Consider the following 19,995-nt stretch of genomic DNA (forward strand, 5'->3'; position numbering starts at 1 on the left):
GAGTTTCTAAACCATTTATAAAATTTAATTTAAAAGTTGTCTGGGTTCCCTATACACTATTAAAAATATTTCTGAACACAGAACTGGCACACAAAAAACAACATAAATTGTGAACATTTATTTCACATTGCAAAAATTACAACAAAAAGGTCGGTTTACATACAGAAATGTATAACTGCTTCACGAATATCGTTTAACATCACACAAAATAAATAATAAGTATTCAAAACACAGTTTAATAAATGGCAATTGAAATTGATCATATATTTCTGATTTCATATCAAGTTTTAGCAAAATAAAATGAATAGGGAACATACAATTTATTTTGTAGTAAACATACCGTGTGTACTTAAATAATAACAATGAGAATTTATACACGTTTTTTGACATCTAATATCTTTATTATTTCCGAACGTTTATCTTCTCCGTTTCGGTGGCGGCATGTGTTCGGAATCGACTTGGTATCTGTAGCGCGCTATATAATGTAGAAGATATTCCTTTGTCACCGGGTTCTGTATACTTTTCGATACAGCTGAAACATAATATTATGTTATTAACGGAAACTTTAAGAAAAATTAGATGTTAAATTATTGTAATGATAGAAGGATATGAAATAATGTCACTTTCAATCACAGTAAGTTAAGTAATCAATCTTGAGTAAGTTATTATATTTTTTTTTTATTTATATTATAATTTGGTAGTTCGAATCTTGTTTAGTTAAGCTATTGCATAGCTTCTATCGCGGGCCTTGAGCACGGGGACCGAATCGAGAAATTCCGTAACGAAAAATCCTCACGCTCCCCACTCCGACGGGCGGAGGTGTGGCTTGAAGGCATGCTATGCAATAGCTTTACCGCGGCAGTCCACGAGTGCCACACGTCGTTTTTTTTATTCCAGTTCAATCCAGGAGCGTAAAATTACGTATCTGTTTGTCGTTACGTTATTCCAGAACCAATAATTTTTAGAGCCTCTGAATGCATTTACAGTACGATTCAAACTTAATGGCGGCTCGGAACATCGTATGTTCCGATACGCAATACGCAATTTTGGGTATCAGTGGGATTGTCAATTTGAATGTACCCGCGCGCACCTGCACTCGCAGCTAACTTCCGAACCGCCATTAAGTTTGAATCGAACTGTACTAATAGTACTACTAGTGCGTCATATTACTATAAAAATTTAACATAACATACACATAGCCGTTTTAAAGCTGTTCGGGAACGATTTGTCCGTCCGTTCGCGCATAAACACCCACTTGTTGTCCTCATACTTGCACTCGATGATTTTATCGTGCAAGTGTTTTATGTTCTTGACGTTCTTCATAACTGCGAACGGCCTTGTCAATGATCCGACGTATAAGTAGCCTTCCGTCACTTTTTTTATGCTGAAAATGTAGGAATTTTAGTATGTTAATGGTTTTTTGTTGAAAAGCATACTTTATAAAAGTATAAAACTGTATATTGTGTATGTAACTGAATAATTCAGTATCCAAAATATCAATATCGGTCAGTTCGTTCTTTCTTAAGGTAAAATTTTTCTTTTCACAGGTGTCATTATATACAATAGGCATGACGACAGTATCCATAAATGATCATATTAGTGTTTTCAAGGGAAAGTGTATAATAAATAAATTAAATATAGTGACTTAAAAATCTAAAAAACATTAAGATTAATGAGATTATCAATAAAATAAAACATTGAAATTCTGCAGTTGGCCATTTTGACTAAAACACGCGTGACGTCACGTTTAAGTAAACCACTCACGTCAGATGTATTTTGTTGTTATGAATATGTTGAGAATACGCATTTTTATTTATTTTCTTTTGTTTCACGTATGCTTTATCGACTTAGAACAGAAATATAATTGCGAATTCACAATACGTGGTTTCGGGGTTCTCCGCGCCCACTTTATACAATCATTTCTTATTATTTTCTCGCTTGAAATAATTACTAACACATTTTTGAGCATTATTTTTATGTGGATTCACACTGCAATACTGCACACCACTTATAAACTTTGAAATTCGTTTCTATAACACATATTAAATAAATATTTATTTAATTTTCTTCGCAATGCGTACAAATAATTACGTATTTACTAAAGAGTGACGTCACACCTACGCCATGACACCTGCGAGCTGTTTTGGCACAGTTTATAAATATTTTATGAAAAATGGCTTTTATCTTTGTTAAATTTAAGTATATTACCGAAATATAGGGTTTTTCTTGTATAGTAAACGTATACACACATTATGGAAGAGGATTTCAAAATCTTTCGTCATGCCTATTTTACTTCATATTTAGTACATAATGTAATTTAATATTTAGTGGGTCATGGTTTAAGTAATATTAGTTAGGTTATTATGCCTAAATCCCTTACAGTGTTTCTGTCACTTTTTTAGTACATACCACGGGATAATTATTCCGTCAATGATAACCTACCCACATTCCGTGGAGACGATTTTCAGGCGAAAATCAACGCTGTTCATATCGCTCGGTTTCCACTTCAATACGTCGTCGCACTGGCCGGGCACATAGGGCTGTATTTGAGATAATAAAAACATTATGTATTATAATAATACAGATTCTACATATTATAATATGTGTACATGCGCGTGTATAAGTATGTGTAAACGTCGGGAAAATAATATAATGAATGAATCGCGTTTAAAATCCGTTAAAAAGTCTAATTTCTAAAAGTCTGTGTATGTTGTTTCGTTCTAATTGTGCGTGCATCTGTGTACGCATGTACGAGTATTTGTATATTTACTTGCGCGCACGTATGTACCTATGTATATTGTATCATGGATCCGTATACAAATGCGTTCTAATGCGTGCACAAGTATGTTTTATTTGTATGTGTGCGTTAACTTGTTCTTCTGTAAGTTTGCACGCGCCCGCGCGTGTGTGTGTGTGTGTGTGTGTGTGTGTAAATGTTTTTTTATTATTATTATTAATTTTTATTATAGAGGGAAAAAATACTGTAGTAACTCAGGTCAAGATCTGCGACCTGGTATGTTGGTATTGATCATGGTGTCATGGTCCATACTCCATACCGACTAAAACAACCCCCTTTTTCCAGTCCATATCCCCGTGGAATGGCCGTTAGGCTTTACTTCACGGGGGACGTATTAACATTGCTGCTGTTCTCACTTATGTTCTATGCCGTCAAAGTTTTGTGGGTGTGTGTGTGTGTTTTTTTTTTCGATATTATTTTTTTATTATCGAGGGAAAAAATACTGTAGTATCTCAAGGTCAAGATCTGCGACCTGGTATGTCGGTCTCGATCTTGGTTCTATGGTCCTATATACGCCGAGCAGTGTGTGTGTGTGTGTGTGTGTGTGTGTGTGTATGTGTGTGTGTGTATGTGTGTGCGCGCGTGTATATATACGCCGAGCAGTGTGTGTGAGTGTGTGTGTGTGTTACCTACCTCCTTGGCCGGCTGGAAGATGAGCCCGTCGGGCTCGTGGTGCAGGGAGCGCGCGAACTGCTCGCCGAGCAGCCGCTCCGCGACGGCCACGTCCCAGAACGCCTTCAGCGCCACGCGGAACGGCTCCGCGGTCTTGTCGATCGCGCCGCTGGTTATCGCGCGGTCCCTGAATACGATACATAATGATATTAGTCATTTTTATTTATTTCTTTCTTTATTTCAGACAACAAATGTAGTTACATTTGATATTTTTGGTTTTATGTCATTCAAATGCTTTATAAATATATATTTATAAAGAATAGAAACTCTGGCGGGTCACGAGTGGCTGAGTTGGTCAAGCATCCGCCCCGGATTGGCGTGAAAAGATGCGGGTTCGAGTCCCGCCTCGTGATTGCTTTTTTTTCTATTCTTTATAAATTTATAAATGTAGTTACAATTAAAGGTCTTAATATAACTTAAAACTACGGCCCATATGAACTTAAAACTACTTAAATACTCTCTCTCTCTTTAGTCGTTCCCTCATTACTGAGGATCGAGACTCCTACCACCAGGATTGTTAATTAATTGACGCCATCGAGTCCGGTCTGTGGCCAGATGTAGCGCCGTATTCATCGGTAGGTCCATGTGTTCCGAAATCTGGTCAGACCACCGCTTGGGACTCCTTCCTCGTAAGCGCTTGCCTTCAACCTTGCCAGTAATAATTAATTTTTCTAGGTTGTCGGGATTCCGGCGTGAAATATGCCCAAAGTATTTCAGCATTCGTTGTCGGCATATGGTCGATAATCGTGGCTGGTTCGTTAGATGTAATTCGTTCAATATTGAAATGTTTGTTCTATGAGCGGTCCACGGAATCCTCAACATTTTGCGCCAACACCACATCTCAAAGGCATCGATTCTATTTCTATCAGTCGCTTTGAGCGTCCAGGACTCTGCTCCGTATATGAATATGGAAAAAACCAATGACTGCACGATTCTTATCTTTGTCCGATTGCTTATGTTCCTGTCCTTCCAGAGTTTAGTAAGTTGCGTCATAGCCGACTTCGCCATGCCGATGCGCTGCCTTATTTCAGCTTCACAGTTGTTAGTGTTATTTATAATGGAACCTAGATATCTAAACTGTTCCACTATTTCATAGTTTTTGAGTAAGTCTCTTGAGTTAAGACAGCATTGACGATCGACAATCATGATTTTAGTTTTACTCTTATTAACAACTAATCCGTATTCTCTACTGACTTGTTCTAGGCGAGCTAACAACTCAACCATTTCCGTTTCGGAAGATGCAAAGAGTGTGGTATCGTCTGCATATCTTAGGTTTGAAATTTTATTACCGCCGAGCTTAATCCCGCCTTGCCAGCCTTCCAGAGTCTTACGCATTATGAGTTCTCCATATATGTTAAAGAGTATTGGTGAAATGACGCATCCCTGACGCACGCCTTTATGAAATTTGAAGCTGTTTGATACAGCATTGCCTAGCTTAACAGTGCCATAATTGGATTCATATAAACTTTTTATTAAGGTGGATGTTCCGACCGTCCCTCCATACATTTTTGATTACCTGTAAACACTTAACACAGACACTATTTCTTTAAAACTAATCATTTTATCACTTCTCTATAATGAAATGTGTGCGCGTTCGACCTTTTTAATCAATAATTTACAATATTTACTTAGAAAAACAACAGTAAAATACCGGAAAAATTTGACACTTCTACAGTAGTGTGCGTGACTTTTGCCAAGCGAAACACGACATAAAGCACGACATCTAGCGCATAGACTATATACTTATTAGTTATTACAGATCTAGCGCGTCAATGTCTAAACGAAAGGCGATGTTTAGACATAAGACGCGCTAGATGTCGTGCATTCGCGTTCGTTATCTTATACTTAGTGAGCATAATTCTAATAAATCAAAGTTCTATGTAAAAATTGAGTAATTTCATTTCCAATCGTTCAAAGAAAATAACAATAAAATAAAATAAAACTAATGACCTTAGAAACTATGTTTTTTTTTGTAAACAATTTATTACTCATTATTGTTCGTCCGTCGTAGGTCTGTAAACTGTATTGTACACTGAAGGTAAATGGTACTGTAGGTACTTTAGTTCGGCGTCGTCGTCGGCTTGATATAAATTACATTCTTGATTTCATTGACACGCGCTATGATTTGCGCGCGGAATTTCTTGTGTTGTGAATTTATTTTTGTATGCTATGCATTTTAATTGATTCAAATTGCAATGTTTCTCTAGTATGCATTTGAGACTATATTGTAAATTGTAATAATTGATCGTGGGTATAGTAATTAATTATTCTAATAACGCAATTAGTAATATATGTATTTTCGGTGGGATTCAAAACAAAAAATTGGCCCGTGATTTTTATGAAATTTCACCACATTGCAAATCACATCAATCATAGTTCATACACATGTATGACGAAAGTGATTAGTATTGTGGCTAACATTGACTCATCAGTTCATCACTGAAACCAGTGATAAATCAGTACCTATATCATATTGTGTTTGAATATTTTTAAACAATGATATAAGTATACAATTATTATAAATCGGTAAACTATCAAAGTAATCACAAACTTGCAAACATTGGTAAAATGTCCAGTAGTTTATGAGCCTATTCATTACAATCAAACAAACAAACAAAGTTTTCCTCTTTATAATATTAGTGTAGACAAACACTATGAATACGATCACGAATGCAAGTTCGGGGATTTTCTAATTATTGCTAAATAATAATTGAATTCGTTTTGAAATACTCTATAATTTTTAGTGTATAAATATTAAATAGACATTTATAATGTGGTGCTCATTTTTTTTGTACTGCTAACGCTATTGTAGGTACCTATTTTCGTTGTTTTATTTCAAGTGAACACGGCCATACAATTTTGTCACGAGCCGCCTATGATTGTAGGTACCTTCTTTTGTTAGGCTCCTTCGTCGTCCGCGTCGCGTCGGCTCGAAAGTTCTTGATTTCATTGTCACGCGCTATGATTTGCGCGCGGATTTTCTTGTGTTGTGAATTTATTTTTGTATTATTATTATTTTTTATTTTTTTTTTTATTTTATTGATTCAAATAAAATATTTCACTAGTATGCATTTGAGACTATATTGTATTATGTATAATTTATCGTAGGTATAGTTATTCTTATAACGCAGTTATATTTTCGGTGGGACAATTTGACCCGTGATTTTTCTGAAATATCACCACGTTGCAAATCACATCAATCATACACATAACACACGTATGACGAAAGTATAGTGGCTAACATTGACTCATCAGTTCATCACTGAAACCAGTGATAAATCAGTATATCATATTTTATTGTGTTTGAATATTTTTTAAACAACGATATATACAATATTATTAATTATTATAAATCGGTAAACTACCAAAGTACTTCCGAATTTTCAGACAGACAAACAAGTAGTTTGAACACGCAGTTTTCTTATACTAGTAGCAAAAATCAAAACCATAATATTATGTTTACCTACTATATTTTACTAAAAGTCGAGTGCGTCGAAATCGTAAATAATAATATAATGTTTTTCACCTTCCTGGTTATTTTCCCATAGTAAATAGTGTTTTAGGTTTGTTGTTGTAGGTAGGAATAATAATAATTATTCTTACTTGTTGGTTATGAAATGTATATTGAAATAATTTACTTTTACAAATCATTAGTGATATTAGTTTTGAGTGAAAATGCTTGGATCAGCATAATATTATATGGTACTTCAAATACATGTTTTGATAAAAAAACAATAGTGTAATAAAATAAAACTGCGTTTTATTGTAATCAATGTTGACAGTTTTAAATTCCAAAATTATTGATCAATAAAATAGTTTACACCAACAAATATAACTTTTATTTTTATAACCATCGTTCATAATATAAACCGTAGCAGGTGGCGTTTTGAAGTTCTGTCTACTCATACAGAAAAATGGAAAACTTGTTTTTTTTGTAAACAATTTATTACTCATTATTGTTGTTTGGCTGTGTGTTTGGCAACTCGAAGCGTGGTCGTCCGTCGTAGGTACTTTTGTTTGGCGTCGCGTCGTCGCTCGTCCGCGTCGGCTTGATATAAAACATTCTTGATTTCATTGACACGCGCTATGATTTGCGCGCGGAATTTCTTGTGTTGTGAATTTATTTTTGTATGCTATGCATTTTAATTGAATCAAATTGCAATATTTCTCTAGTATGCATTTGAGACTATATTGTAATAATTGATCGTGGGTAGGTATAGTAATTAATTATTCTAATAACGCAATTATATTTTCGGTGGGATTCAAAACAAAAAATTGGCCCGTGATTTTTATGAAATTTCACCACATTGCAAATTATATATTATACAATTACAATTACAATTATTATAAATCGGTAAACTATCAAAGTAATCACAAACTTGCAAAATATGCTTTTCCGAATTTTCAGACAGACACACAATTTTAATTTTATTAGTTTGTTTTAGCAAAGTAGGTACCTATACCTATACGCTTACGTCGCGCGTCGCGTCGCGTCGTCGAATACGGTGCGCCCAGAAACAAACATACCTACCTAATTCAGTTACAATCCTTTTTTTGTTCCGTAATATATTGTATTCTAATACGATTTTTTTTATTCGTCGGCCAGTTCTACTAGGTATAAAAAGATAAAATTGAAATATAATTATTGTAGCGACAGCCATATGTTACTATGTTTTCGTAAATATGTTTTTCACCTTCCTGGTTATTTTCACATAATCTTATATATATATAAATGAATCGCAAAATGTGTTGGTAAGCGCATAACTCGAGAACGGCTGAACCGATTTCGATAATTCTTTTTTTATTATATTCCTTGAAGTACGAGGATGGTTCTTATGTAGAGAAAACGTAAACATGTACCACGGGCGAAGCCGGGGCGGACCGCTAGTCTAATATAAAAATGAATCGCAAAATGTGTTGGTAAGCGCATAACTCGAGAACGGCTGAACCGATTTCGATAATTTTTTTTTTATTATATTCCTTGAAGTACGAGGATGGTTCTTACTTCTTATGGAGAGAAAACGTAAACATGTACCACGGGCGAAGCCGGGGCGGACCGCTAGTAAATAATAAAATAATAAATAGTGTATTAGATTTGTTATTGTATCTTGTATACCTACGAATAATTATTCTTACGTCTTGTTGGGAAATGTTCAAATACCTACCTATTGAAATAATTTACTGTTACAAATCATTAGTGTTATTAGGTAGTTTTGAGTGAATAGGCATGGATCAGAAATTCAGAATATAATATGCTACTAACTACTCAAATACATACGTACGCCAAACTTGTTTTACATTCACGCCATCTAGAGTTCAATCTTTATCATTTTTGTATACGTCTGTGTGTGTAAACGACCCTGTATGCAATGACAGATGTTAAAACGCATGGTTTTACCGAATTGGGTGGATTTTAAGGCAATGATATGACATATTTAAATAAAATATAATATTCAGTAATCGCCATGACTATTCCTACGACCTTAATCTTTTCCAATTACGCAAAAACTCAAATAAACTAGAAATGTAGAATTCAGCGCCATCTAGCGGGACATTGGCTGGGAACAGATCGTAGCAATCACCTTAATAGTACCAAGTGATGAGGAACACCAATTTCGACCAAAACCTCCCACAATTTAACCCACTTTACGCAGTCAAACGCCTTATGGTAGTCGACGAAGCATAGTACTACGGGGGTGTTATACTCGTATGTTTTCTCTATTATTTGTCGAACGTTAACTATTTGTTCCCGCGTACCCTTGCCCTTTACAAAACCCGACTGTTCTTGTGGTATTTCCCTATCTAGAAATGCTTTAAGACGGTTATTTAAAATATTAAGCATAATTTTGCTTGCGTGAGATATTAAGGCAATGGTTCGATAGTTGTTACAGTCCCGTACCGATCCCTTCTTGTGAAGTGGAAGTATTAATGAGTGTGTCCAATCCAGAGGCCAATCAAAGGTGTCCCAGATAGTATTACAGATTTTATGTATTATGGATATTCCACGATTACCCAAACATTTCAATGTCTCTGCCGCAATATTGTCTGATCCAGGTGATTTATTCCTTTTGAGTTTAGAAATAGCATCTTCTACCTCTGAGCGGAGAATAACTGGCTCACGTTCGCTTATGTCAAGCATGGGAGTAAGAGGTGAAGACGACTGGTCGTCATATAGGTCAGTACAATACTCTCTCCAACGTTCGGCTGCTTTTCCAATGTCGTATATTGGGTTACCATCCTTGTCGTCAATTATCCAGGAAGTTGGTTTGAAATTACGCGTTATTTGTTTGATTTTCTTAAAAAGATCTGCTGTTTGATATCTATTTGCATGTAGTTCTACTTCTGTGCACATCTCTTCAAAATATTGGTTTTTGTCCTTACGACACATAAATTGTATTTTGCGATTCAGCTCTGAATATCTTTGTCTTGATTGGTCATTTATTCCATTACTCTTTAATTCCTTCCGTTCCTTAATAACGTCCCATGTTTTCTCTGATATCCAGTCCTTCTTGTAGGTGCGCGGTTTTAGACTGAGTTCTTTGATAGTTTCTGTAATACATTGTTTTAGGTGTCGCCATAAAACTTCAGATGTTTGATATGATTGAAAATTCTGTTTCAGCAGTTTATCTTCTATTTGAGATTGAAAGGTAACCGAGTCCATGATGTTGGAATGTGTAGTTTTTTTCTTTAACTTTGGGCATTTCATGCGTATGCGGATGTCCACAGCTAGCAATTGATGATCACTGCCACAGTCCGCACCTGGGAACGTTCTTGCATTAGTTATTGACGATCGCCATCTGTGGCGGATTGTGATATAGTCAATTTGATTTCTAACACGGTCACCTGGGGACATCCACGTATAAAGTCTCCTGTTATGATGCTGGAAACAAGAATTGGTTATTGTCAGATTATTCTCTATACAGAAATCTATCAGTTTACTGCCGCGCTCATTTCTAGTGCCAAGTCCGAATTTACCCACAACGTGTCTTATGTGATCGTCATTAGATGTGTTGCCGATCTTGGCGTTCCAATCGCCTTGTACGATGAGAAGCTCCCTGTTAGAAATATTGTTTATGGTGGATTGTAGTGTATTATAAAATGCTTCAATATCCACTTCGGCAGACTGTGCAGTTGGTGCATAGACCTGGACGATGTTAAGCGGTATTGGTTTGCAGTTAATTCTAATAGTGATTATTCTATCTGAGACTGGATTATATGCGGTGACACAAGCTGATACTTTGGTTGGAATCAGAAAAGCTACACCATTTCTACTATCAGACTCATGTCCAGAGAAGTATACTGTGTTCCCTGCAGTTTTGAAGTGGCCACTTCCTTTCAAGTGTGTCTCGCTGAGACCTAGTACAGAAATGTTGTAATTGGCCATTTCATTTTCTATAATCGAGAGTTTACCCGGTTTTAATAGTCCTCTTACATTCCAGCATGCAATTTTGTGCTGTTTACGCAGCAATATTTTTTCTTTTATCTCAGTAGCATTTACTACCACAGGAGCCTGATGATCCACTCCTGAGGAGTCATCGGTCGCATATTTCACACCCAAAGACCCGGAAATCGTTGGGCGCCGGCGGTCAACCGGGGCACTCGACATCGCTATATTTTTAATTTTACTTTTCATGTTCTTTTTAATCTGAATGGATGGAGTTTTCTTGGGAGAATAATCGTAGTGGTTTCCCGTTGCCTTCTACGTTGGGTTGTTTTGAGGCTATTTAGTTCCTCATGGCCCCCATAGCCATCCTTTTATAGGATACAGGTTATTTCACCGCCGCCTGTTGCTCGGCGTTGCTCCCGTTTAGCACCACCCGGGGGTCACGTGTAGGGTGTCGCTCGGTTATACCTACGGACGCGGAAGCATTCAACCCCCCTTAAATACTCAATTGATATTAATATCAATGATGATAATGTAATGACACAGTATTACCATATTTCCTACAGTAGTGCGACGAATGTACTTGTGCAGAGAAACGGAGGGGAACTGGCGGGGGTCGGGCGACGCGGGCCGCGTAAGGCAATCACGCTGAGATTGCTTTACCTATCGCGAAGGGCAGACGCTTCAGAGTTTTTTTGTGTAATAATTTATACTTACGTATTCTATAATGGTGGGCATAAACTGTTGTGTTTATGGATGCAAATCTACATTTAAATCCAAGGACATAAAGTTTCATAGATTTCCTCGCGACGATAGGTAGGTTTTTCAAATTCTGTTTAGTACCAATTCAAAGATGTTGAAGATGTTTTTGACTATACATATTTTAAGTAGCTATAAGATATATATAAAATATATTATTGATGATTTTCAAGAAAACCAATTTGTTTCTCTGTTAATTCAAAGTTTTTATTTTAAAGTTTTCACAATAGTTAACATACAAATAGTTTGTTACTACAACAACTTAAAAGATGTAATCTCACCTGTAAATTCAAAGAAACGACATTTAAAGTCCACTTAACGTTAAGTGGACTTTAAATGTCATTTCTTTGATACTAAACAGAATTTGAAAAACCTACCTCTCGTCGCGAGGAAATCTATGAAACTTTATGTCCTTGGATTTAAATGTAGATTTGCATCCATAAACACAACAGTTTATGCCCACCATTATAGAATACGTAAGTATAAATTGCGTGGACAATAAATCCTCAATTACAGTAAAAGTTCCTTATTCGCGGGGTATATGTTCCATAAATATGCCGCGAATACAGAAACCGTGAATACGGAATGGTAATTTATATGGGATTATAAGGGATACGTTCCTAGGTGACGATTGAGATTTTTTTCGTGTCGAAACTCGTTTCTCATTTTTTTTAGTTGACATTATAAACTAGGAAGAGTGCAGTGGATCACAATTTTTGTAACGAATGTGAAAGACGAAACAATAAAACACGCAAAGCGGCTTTTACTATAAACGGAGCAACATTTAAAAATATACTTTATTTATTGAGTTATAAGGTTGCTTCCATTCTGTTTATTTACATTCTCAAAAACATCAATCGCAGTAAAGGCGGCTTGCGACAAAGGCGGCTGGTGTCAAAGGCCTCGGCGATATCATTTAACAACATAATATTATGTACTTTAGGCTAACTTGTAATAAGATCTATTTTACTTTCTTATTAGTCCATTTGACAAGGATATTGGGTTAGATACCTATTGGAATAATTTTATTATCATGTATGTACTTATTAAATCCTTAAAACAAAATAAATAATTACATATTAATAGTTATGATAAAAATTGTTTTATTTCCCATTTGGTGACAACCCTAGCATATTTACACGTGGCAGCGTGAGTACCTACACTGGCGGCGGCATCGCGCGACATCAAAGGCGATTCCTTACTGTAGGATAATAATATTGTAATACTGTGGTAATGATGCGGTCTTGTCGATCGCGTCGCTGGTTATTGCGCGCTTCGTATTAATTAATTAGTAATTAAAATAATTAAAACGGTCATTGATGCATAAATATCAGCGTAGTTTAAAAAGCACACGCTTAAACCCATGATGTTACTGTATTGTGACTGTCCCTTAATAAGTGTATGAAGTTTGAATTAAATCTGTCTGTTTAAATTGAGTCGGTAGCGAGAAAAAAAGAATTGATTACATATAAACATAATATCCGCTACACACAAACATACAGGTGCTGTAAATAAAATCACAAAAAATTACAAATATTACTTAAAAAGTACAGATTACCTTACCTCGGGCTAATAATCTCGTTCTGTATGCAGCTACTCCTAACGGGGTGGAAAGGTTCCTTGCCAACGTTCTGGTCTTCGAACCGAATGATGTCATAGCACAAGAAGCGCGGCTTGCTCTCGCCGTCCACGTGGTCTACTACCATCTCCTGTTCAAGTTACAATAATTCGAAATATAATATCGGGTATAACATAATATAGTATAGGACATAACAAATTCAATTGCCTACATTGAATCGATGAAATTCAACGTACAAAAAATTGTAGTAAGTATGCAAATTGTAACCAATTTTTTAATATTTTTACAATTTAAATTTTTTAATAAAAACACTACATTATTAACACTTGTTTCATAAAGATCCACAAAAAATCAACAAATAAATCTTTGTTTTCTTCAACCTATAACAAACACAATTGGTAATACCACGAAACAATTTAAACAAAGTCTAACTTTCAACCAGGAATCTGTCACTAATAGTTGTCTATGTGACGATACGTCTACATATACACGACATATACAGTCCCCGGCACGTAAGTTGGCAAGGTTTTGACGTAGTGGGGGCAAGTTCGCGCATCCTACACTTAGTGGAATAAAAAACTGATCACTTTTATTGGTTGTTATTATGGTTATTGCCATCATTTATTTTTAATCTTGTAGTTAAACAAAGCGGAGGAATTCGTGACATTTATTGTGTATAAATAATAATATAGGTGTTATAAATAAAATATAATATGCATTTTTTTATTCAGTAAAAAAAATATTATTATTAAAAATTATAAGTTCTCGTCGTCACTATCGGTTAATAATACTGATACACCTGGCATCAAACTAGAACTACCACCTGAGCTGGTGGAAGGAGTAGAAACAAAGGGTACTACTTTCGTGCACGCAAGTGTTTATCGGGAGCGAACGGAACGAAGACGCGGTGCGGGAGGCAAGGGTCGACAGACGCACCAATAGCGAGTCGTGATCGGCGCTACGTTATACCCCGCGTCCCGCTTGACCACCAAAGAGACCTAAAGAACGACTTCTGCGCATCTAACGACTCTTGCCAAGTTACGTGCCGGGGACTGTACATACAACAAAACCAGATTAAAGAGAATCCGCGCTTAAAGTTACACACAGTCTAAAATTCTTTTGTGGTAAGACAGAATTATTTCACTAATTTCATACAAAATAACCAAAAACATCACTAACACCGTCAAGCAGCGTGTTTCTGAGATGGCGGTCCTCCTTGTTGTGCGGGAAGTACAGGCCGTGCACTTTGAACGCGCAGTTGTCTCTGTCCAACATATACACTTCATCCTTGTCCTCTATTAGCATCATGTACCTGAGGAAGTACATACTTAATATTAACGGGAAGGTAATTTATATTATGTACTTTATTACACTGCTATGTACAGTAAGTGCTGATTTACACAGGGTCAGTAACTGACTACAAATTCGAGGCAAATCAGTGCTGACCCGAAAAAAAACCCTGTGTAAACAGATTTGAAGTCAGTAGAGAGGCTCGAAGTCTAAGTAAACAGTTAAAGTCAAAATTCGGCGCCGCGACTGACTTGTCTACTGACCCTGTGTAAATCAGCACTAACAGATTTTTGATTTGTAATTAAGTTACAATATATGGACAAAGATTCTTTAAAGAAGACTATTGTGTTTCTTGCCCATTATTCTCTGTTGCCCTTTCGGAATTTGAATGCAAAGAAAAATAAACAGCTGATTATGGTATATGTCACTGTAAGTACTGTAACTAGTGATATTGCAAACTGTTTTTAAATAAATAAATAAACTGTCTGTATTTTTGTTATTTCAAGAACATTGTGGCTTACAGTCATGCCAAAGCACCACTATGCTATCCAGTAGCATAGTGGTTCTTTGGCATGACTGTAAGCAGGTATTGTGTCTATATAGCGAATATAACATCTAACCTCACTCCGTCCGCCTTCCACGACACCCTATACGGTTTCTTATGCAGCTTCTTTATATTATCCATGTCCATAGACACGGGTTGAGAGCCAGGGAATCCAGTGGACTCCCATTTACAGAACTGCTGCACTTTTTGCTGCACTTGCAGAAGACGGGGCTGGCTGTCGAATGGCTCTACACCGTGCACTTCCGGCATGAAGGACGCTTTCTTGTAGTTAGTCTCTTTCTTACGCTTTTTGTTTCTGAAAATTGTAGAAAACAAAAAGACGTGTTAAAAGGCAATATTAATTTTCTGTAAAGTCAAATTCTTGTTTTCCCAGTTTAAAATGTTTTGTGTTTAGGTTAGAAATTACGAAATATTGTTGAGCATGTTTAATATTCAAGCTTAGAGCCATAGAACTGAAGGAGACTAGCTCATTTTATTGCATAAAAATAAACAGATGGAGTATTATTTGATATATCTTTAAGTACAGATTAGATATACATATTAAGTAGTAATTTGTCTTAAGTAAAATCTACACTTGAGCCTATTCATAAAGTAAATAATAAATATGATAAATTGTGCTCACTTTGCATTCTTATGTGCCGTTGCATGGTGTGACGATTGAGAAAAGCTTGGAGCATCATCATCATCATAGTCAATTTCTTCCTCTGTTGAAGAAGGGTATGTTAAATAAAATAAATATATATATAATTTGCTTTGTCTAGGCGGTTGACAACATTTTTTTTTTAAAGAATCCATGACATGAGTTTCACACTTTAGTAACCTTATTGTAAAAAATAAAATTTGCTAAAATATGTACTTACATATTTTATATATGTACAAAAAATTTGGCAAAGACCATAAAAATTAACTTTTGATTTGATTGACCTTAGACAAAGAAATCAAACACAGCAACACAGCACTCTTTTGTTAATATAAATAAATAAAAATAAAATAAATAAAATAAATCTTTATTTCACTTTTAGGATATACAATATTGATTATGAGGCTCTGGCTCTCTTGCTAGGCATAGCCTGTGTTAAGAAAGCCATTAATATGAATATATTTTCACAATTAGGTAATAACAAACAGAAATGTATATAAAACAAAAACAATACATACCATCACACCAGTCTGGTCTTGGCGGAGCAGTTGGGGTTTGGGTCTCGTCATCATAACGTTTGTATAACTCCAGTATATAGTCCTGTTTGTATATGCCTGGGTCTCTGTTAGAGAAGAAATTACAAAGTTAGATTAAACAACACATTAACTGACTTTTAACTGACTTCCAAGAGAGGAGGAGGTTCTCAATTTGACTGTATATATTTTTTATTAATAAGATGGCTACTATTCACTTGTCACACATCGCTATTCACATGTGGCATGTATTGCTTGGGCTGTATACTTGTACTATATTGTATTATACAATATACATATTAGACAACTACATATAGGCAAATGTAACTCCTATGAAAATAACAGTCATGTGAAATACATGATGCAAGCATTTCAATAACCTGTGTTATTCTAGTTCATAAACTAAATCACTGTCAAGTCTAAAAAAAGCTTTCACTTTTGTAATCTACACTAATATTATATAGCTGAAGAGTTTGTTTGAACAAACTAATCTGAGGAACTACAATTTCAAAAATTCTTTGGGTGTTAGATAGCTCATTCATCGAGGAAGGCTATAGGCTATAATTATATCATCACACTAAGATCAACAGGAGCGGAGCCACGTGGGTGAAACCGCAGAGCGCAGCTTGTGTAGGATAAGTATGACAATAGAGCAAAATATAAACCTTTTGTGAGCAAACACCGCAAGAGCTGCATCAACACTGCAATCCAATTCTTCTGTCATGTACGAGACTAACAGAAAACCTGTCCGGTTGAATCCATGAGTGCAGTGAACTCCAATAATCAATAGAGGATTCTGGGCAATGAAGTTTTTCACTATCTTTATAAAAGCCCTAAAATGATAAATTTGTTTATAATTTCATCCGAACATAAATAATAAAAAGACCCTTGAGGTGAGCCAAAAAAAAAAAAACTGGCAAAAAATTTGCAATAAGTATTTGCTTAAATTTATAATATATGTATTTGCTTAAAAATCAAAATGAATTCTTGTGCATTTCTCTCAGTATATTCGAGAAAAGCTGGCCTAATTAAGAAATGTTAATTTTGTAACATTTTATAGAAGTTAAAGAAATGACAATAGAAAATATTTTAATTTGAAGGTATTATCTAGTAAATAGAATTCTTTATCATTGTCCAAGCGGAGATTCAGTGAAACACACAAAAAAAAATTCTCAATTTTTTGATTAATCGATCAGGCTGCTCAATGTTTTTAGAGCTTGTGACTATGGTATATGGTAATTTCTAATAATATGATCTGAGTGTGTTATAAATATGATAAGTGAATTATTATTTCAATGTTATCTGTAAAATTGATCCAGGAGGAAATGAATTATATATTTTAAAGTGTCTTCTCTCTTGAAACTAAATATGAATATAATAATCACCTAGTTTGTTCCACAGAAGGTGTTTCTCCATGACCACGGCAGGATAATTTTACATATTTACAATCCATTTTTTCAATTTCCTTTTTATCATAAAAACGACTGGTATTCGTGAGATCAATCCACAGCCCAAGTTTCAACTGAAATTATTAAGATTATGAGCACTATTGTTAAAAAATTTAATTTTTGTGCCAGTTCAAGATGGTTCTGATGGTTTAAAACTTGTACAGTTTTAAACGAAGAGAACAGCACAATAAATTAATCAAAATGTTGGTTAAGGATTTAGTGACGTTAATTTCAATACTTTGAACAATTTTACTGATAGTTAGTTACCTTTAGGTCTTTCACATAACTAAATAACATTGATGGCGTAAACCGATTACATTCAGGTAATTTATCATTGAATTTAGGTCCTAATGGCGTCTTAAATGCTAAGAATTTTTCGGCTATTAACCCTGATGATTTCCGTGGACAATGAAGCCACCGATCTGGCACTGGTCCTGGATCTTGGTTGGTCATTTCAACTTCGTAATCACAATCGTAAAGAAAAACACAAATCACTTCTGCAGGGATATCGCAGCCAATTTAAATATGATTTATAACACAACTTAATAACTTTTGTAATATGTCACACACTATCATTATATACACAAATACCTAGTACAAATCCTAATCCAGTACAAATAATTAAAAGAAAATGAATTAATTCACCACGAAAGCATACTTTGGCATAGGTACTTGTAACGTGAATAAAATAAAACTACACTTGACAGTTGACTACACTTTTGATTGATAGTCATAGATCATAGGTCATAGAATACGCATTTGGCAATTGGCATTTGCTACAGAATACAGAGAGATAATATACTCTGTGGTACCATTGTGGTACAGATGTTAAAACTTCTCCATGACTAGACCCCAAGCACACCCCAAGCATGGAAATTTAACTAAACTTCTTCTTCTTTAACTAAAAATATAAGGATGATATAAAAGTAAATGCGATTTCACTTTCACAAATTCAACGATTGAATTCTACTAAATTAATTGTAGTGTAATTGGTACAAGTATTATGTGGTATTTGATGTGGATAGTGTACTTGGACGTGACTTGGACGCTCACAATATCTTTGATCTTCTCTAATCTAAGTGTTCTGTTCTGTACAATTAACAAGCTAAGGTGCAACTGCAAAATTCATTCTAACACCCATCCAATTTATGACCGTGTCATCCTTAGATCCTTAGATCATTAGGTAAATGATCTAAGGTGTCATCTATTGCTGTATCTCGATTTTTATTATTAGTAGCTTGATTAGTAGCAAAAATTATCAGCTCTTAATATTTCAAATGTCTATCTACTATTGACGGTTTACATCCCACCACAGCAGCCCACAAAGCAATTAGTATTATAGATACAATCTGATACATCCAAGGATACATCCCATCACAGCAGCCCACATGACACGGCACTCTACGTGTCGAGTCCATACCGCAAAAGAATAGCTCCACTCCTACAATCCGCGACCGATGCATTAGGCAAATGGTTTCGCAAATGGGGTATCACTGTGAACCCCGACAAGAGCGCCGCCGTGCTCTTCAGGCGCGGCGGCCCCGAGGCCATAGATAGTGTCAAACTCTATGGCCAAGCCATTCCATGGCAAAAGCACACTAAATTCTTAGGCGTCACTCTAGACGCACACATGTCATTTAAAGCCCACATTAAGGCAGTCCGTAAGAAAGCCAGCTATGTCCTTAGCCGGCTCTATTACCTTATTAACAGACGCAGTAAAATGTCCCTTAGAAATAAGGTGACACTTTACAAAACGGTGGTCCGTCCAATCCTCACTTATAGTAGTGTAGTTTTCGCGCATTGCGCTCCCAGCTCCATACACAAGCTCCAGACGATTCAGTCGCGGTTCATGAGAACAGCGACTGGAGCGCCCTGGTTCGTGCGTAACGTGGACCTACATAGGGACTTAGAACTCCCCACCATAGCCCAATGGATGAAGCAAGCGTCTAAGCGCTACTTCGACAAGGCTAAAAACCACCCTAACCCATTGGTGACAAAGGCCATCGCATACGTCGCGAAACCCGATCCCACTCATCGTCGTAGGCGGCCGAGACATGTCTTGGACGACTCCGACGATGATATTACCAAAGCTAACGCACGGCTAGACTCGGCGATTGAAGCCCAACGTCGAACAAACCGCGACACCGCACACACCACAGCAGAAAGCGTACACCGTCTTCGCCGGCGAAGACGAGGTCCCTTGTTCCGCGTTCCCGCGCCCACCCGGGTGAGCGCCCGTCCGATTAGGGCCCTTCTGGCCTCCTCCACTCAAGCGACAGCTCAAGCCGAGGTTCGTGGTCCCCGTCAAGGGGGGACGCCCTTGTGCCT

At 36.1% G+C, this 19,995-nt stretch overlaps 1 protein-coding gene across 1 annotated transcript; it reads right to left on the reverse strand.

Moving 5' to 3' along the window:
* Window positions 1-103: 103 nt before the first annotated feature.
* On the reverse strand, window positions 104-18,362 carry LOC123705909 (mRNA-capping enzyme). Its single transcript, XM_045655002.1, has 12 exons — window positions 17,935-18,362; window positions 17,605-17,741; window positions 16,885-17,052; window positions 16,205-16,308; window positions 15,669-15,750; window positions 15,102-15,341; window positions 14,371-14,503; window positions 13,176-13,321; window positions 3,431-3,596; window positions 2,443-2,540; window positions 1,194-1,384; window positions 104-532 (listed from the first exon to the last, which is right to left on the reverse strand). The coding sequence occupies exons 1-12, from the start codon at window positions 18,118-18,120 to the stop codon at window positions 417-419; spliced, it is 1,767 nt and encodes a 588-aa protein (XP_045510958.1). The 5' UTR covers window positions 18,121-18,362; the 3' UTR covers window positions 104-416.
* Window positions 18,363-19,995: the final 1,633 nt, after the last annotated feature.

Source organism: Colias croceus, chromosome 3 (genome assembly GCF_905220415.1).
Source record: "Colias croceus chromosome 3, ilColCroc2.1".
In the NCBI taxonomy this organism is placed as follows: domain Eukaryota; kingdom Metazoa; phylum Arthropoda; class Insecta; order Lepidoptera; family Pieridae; genus Colias; species Colias croceus.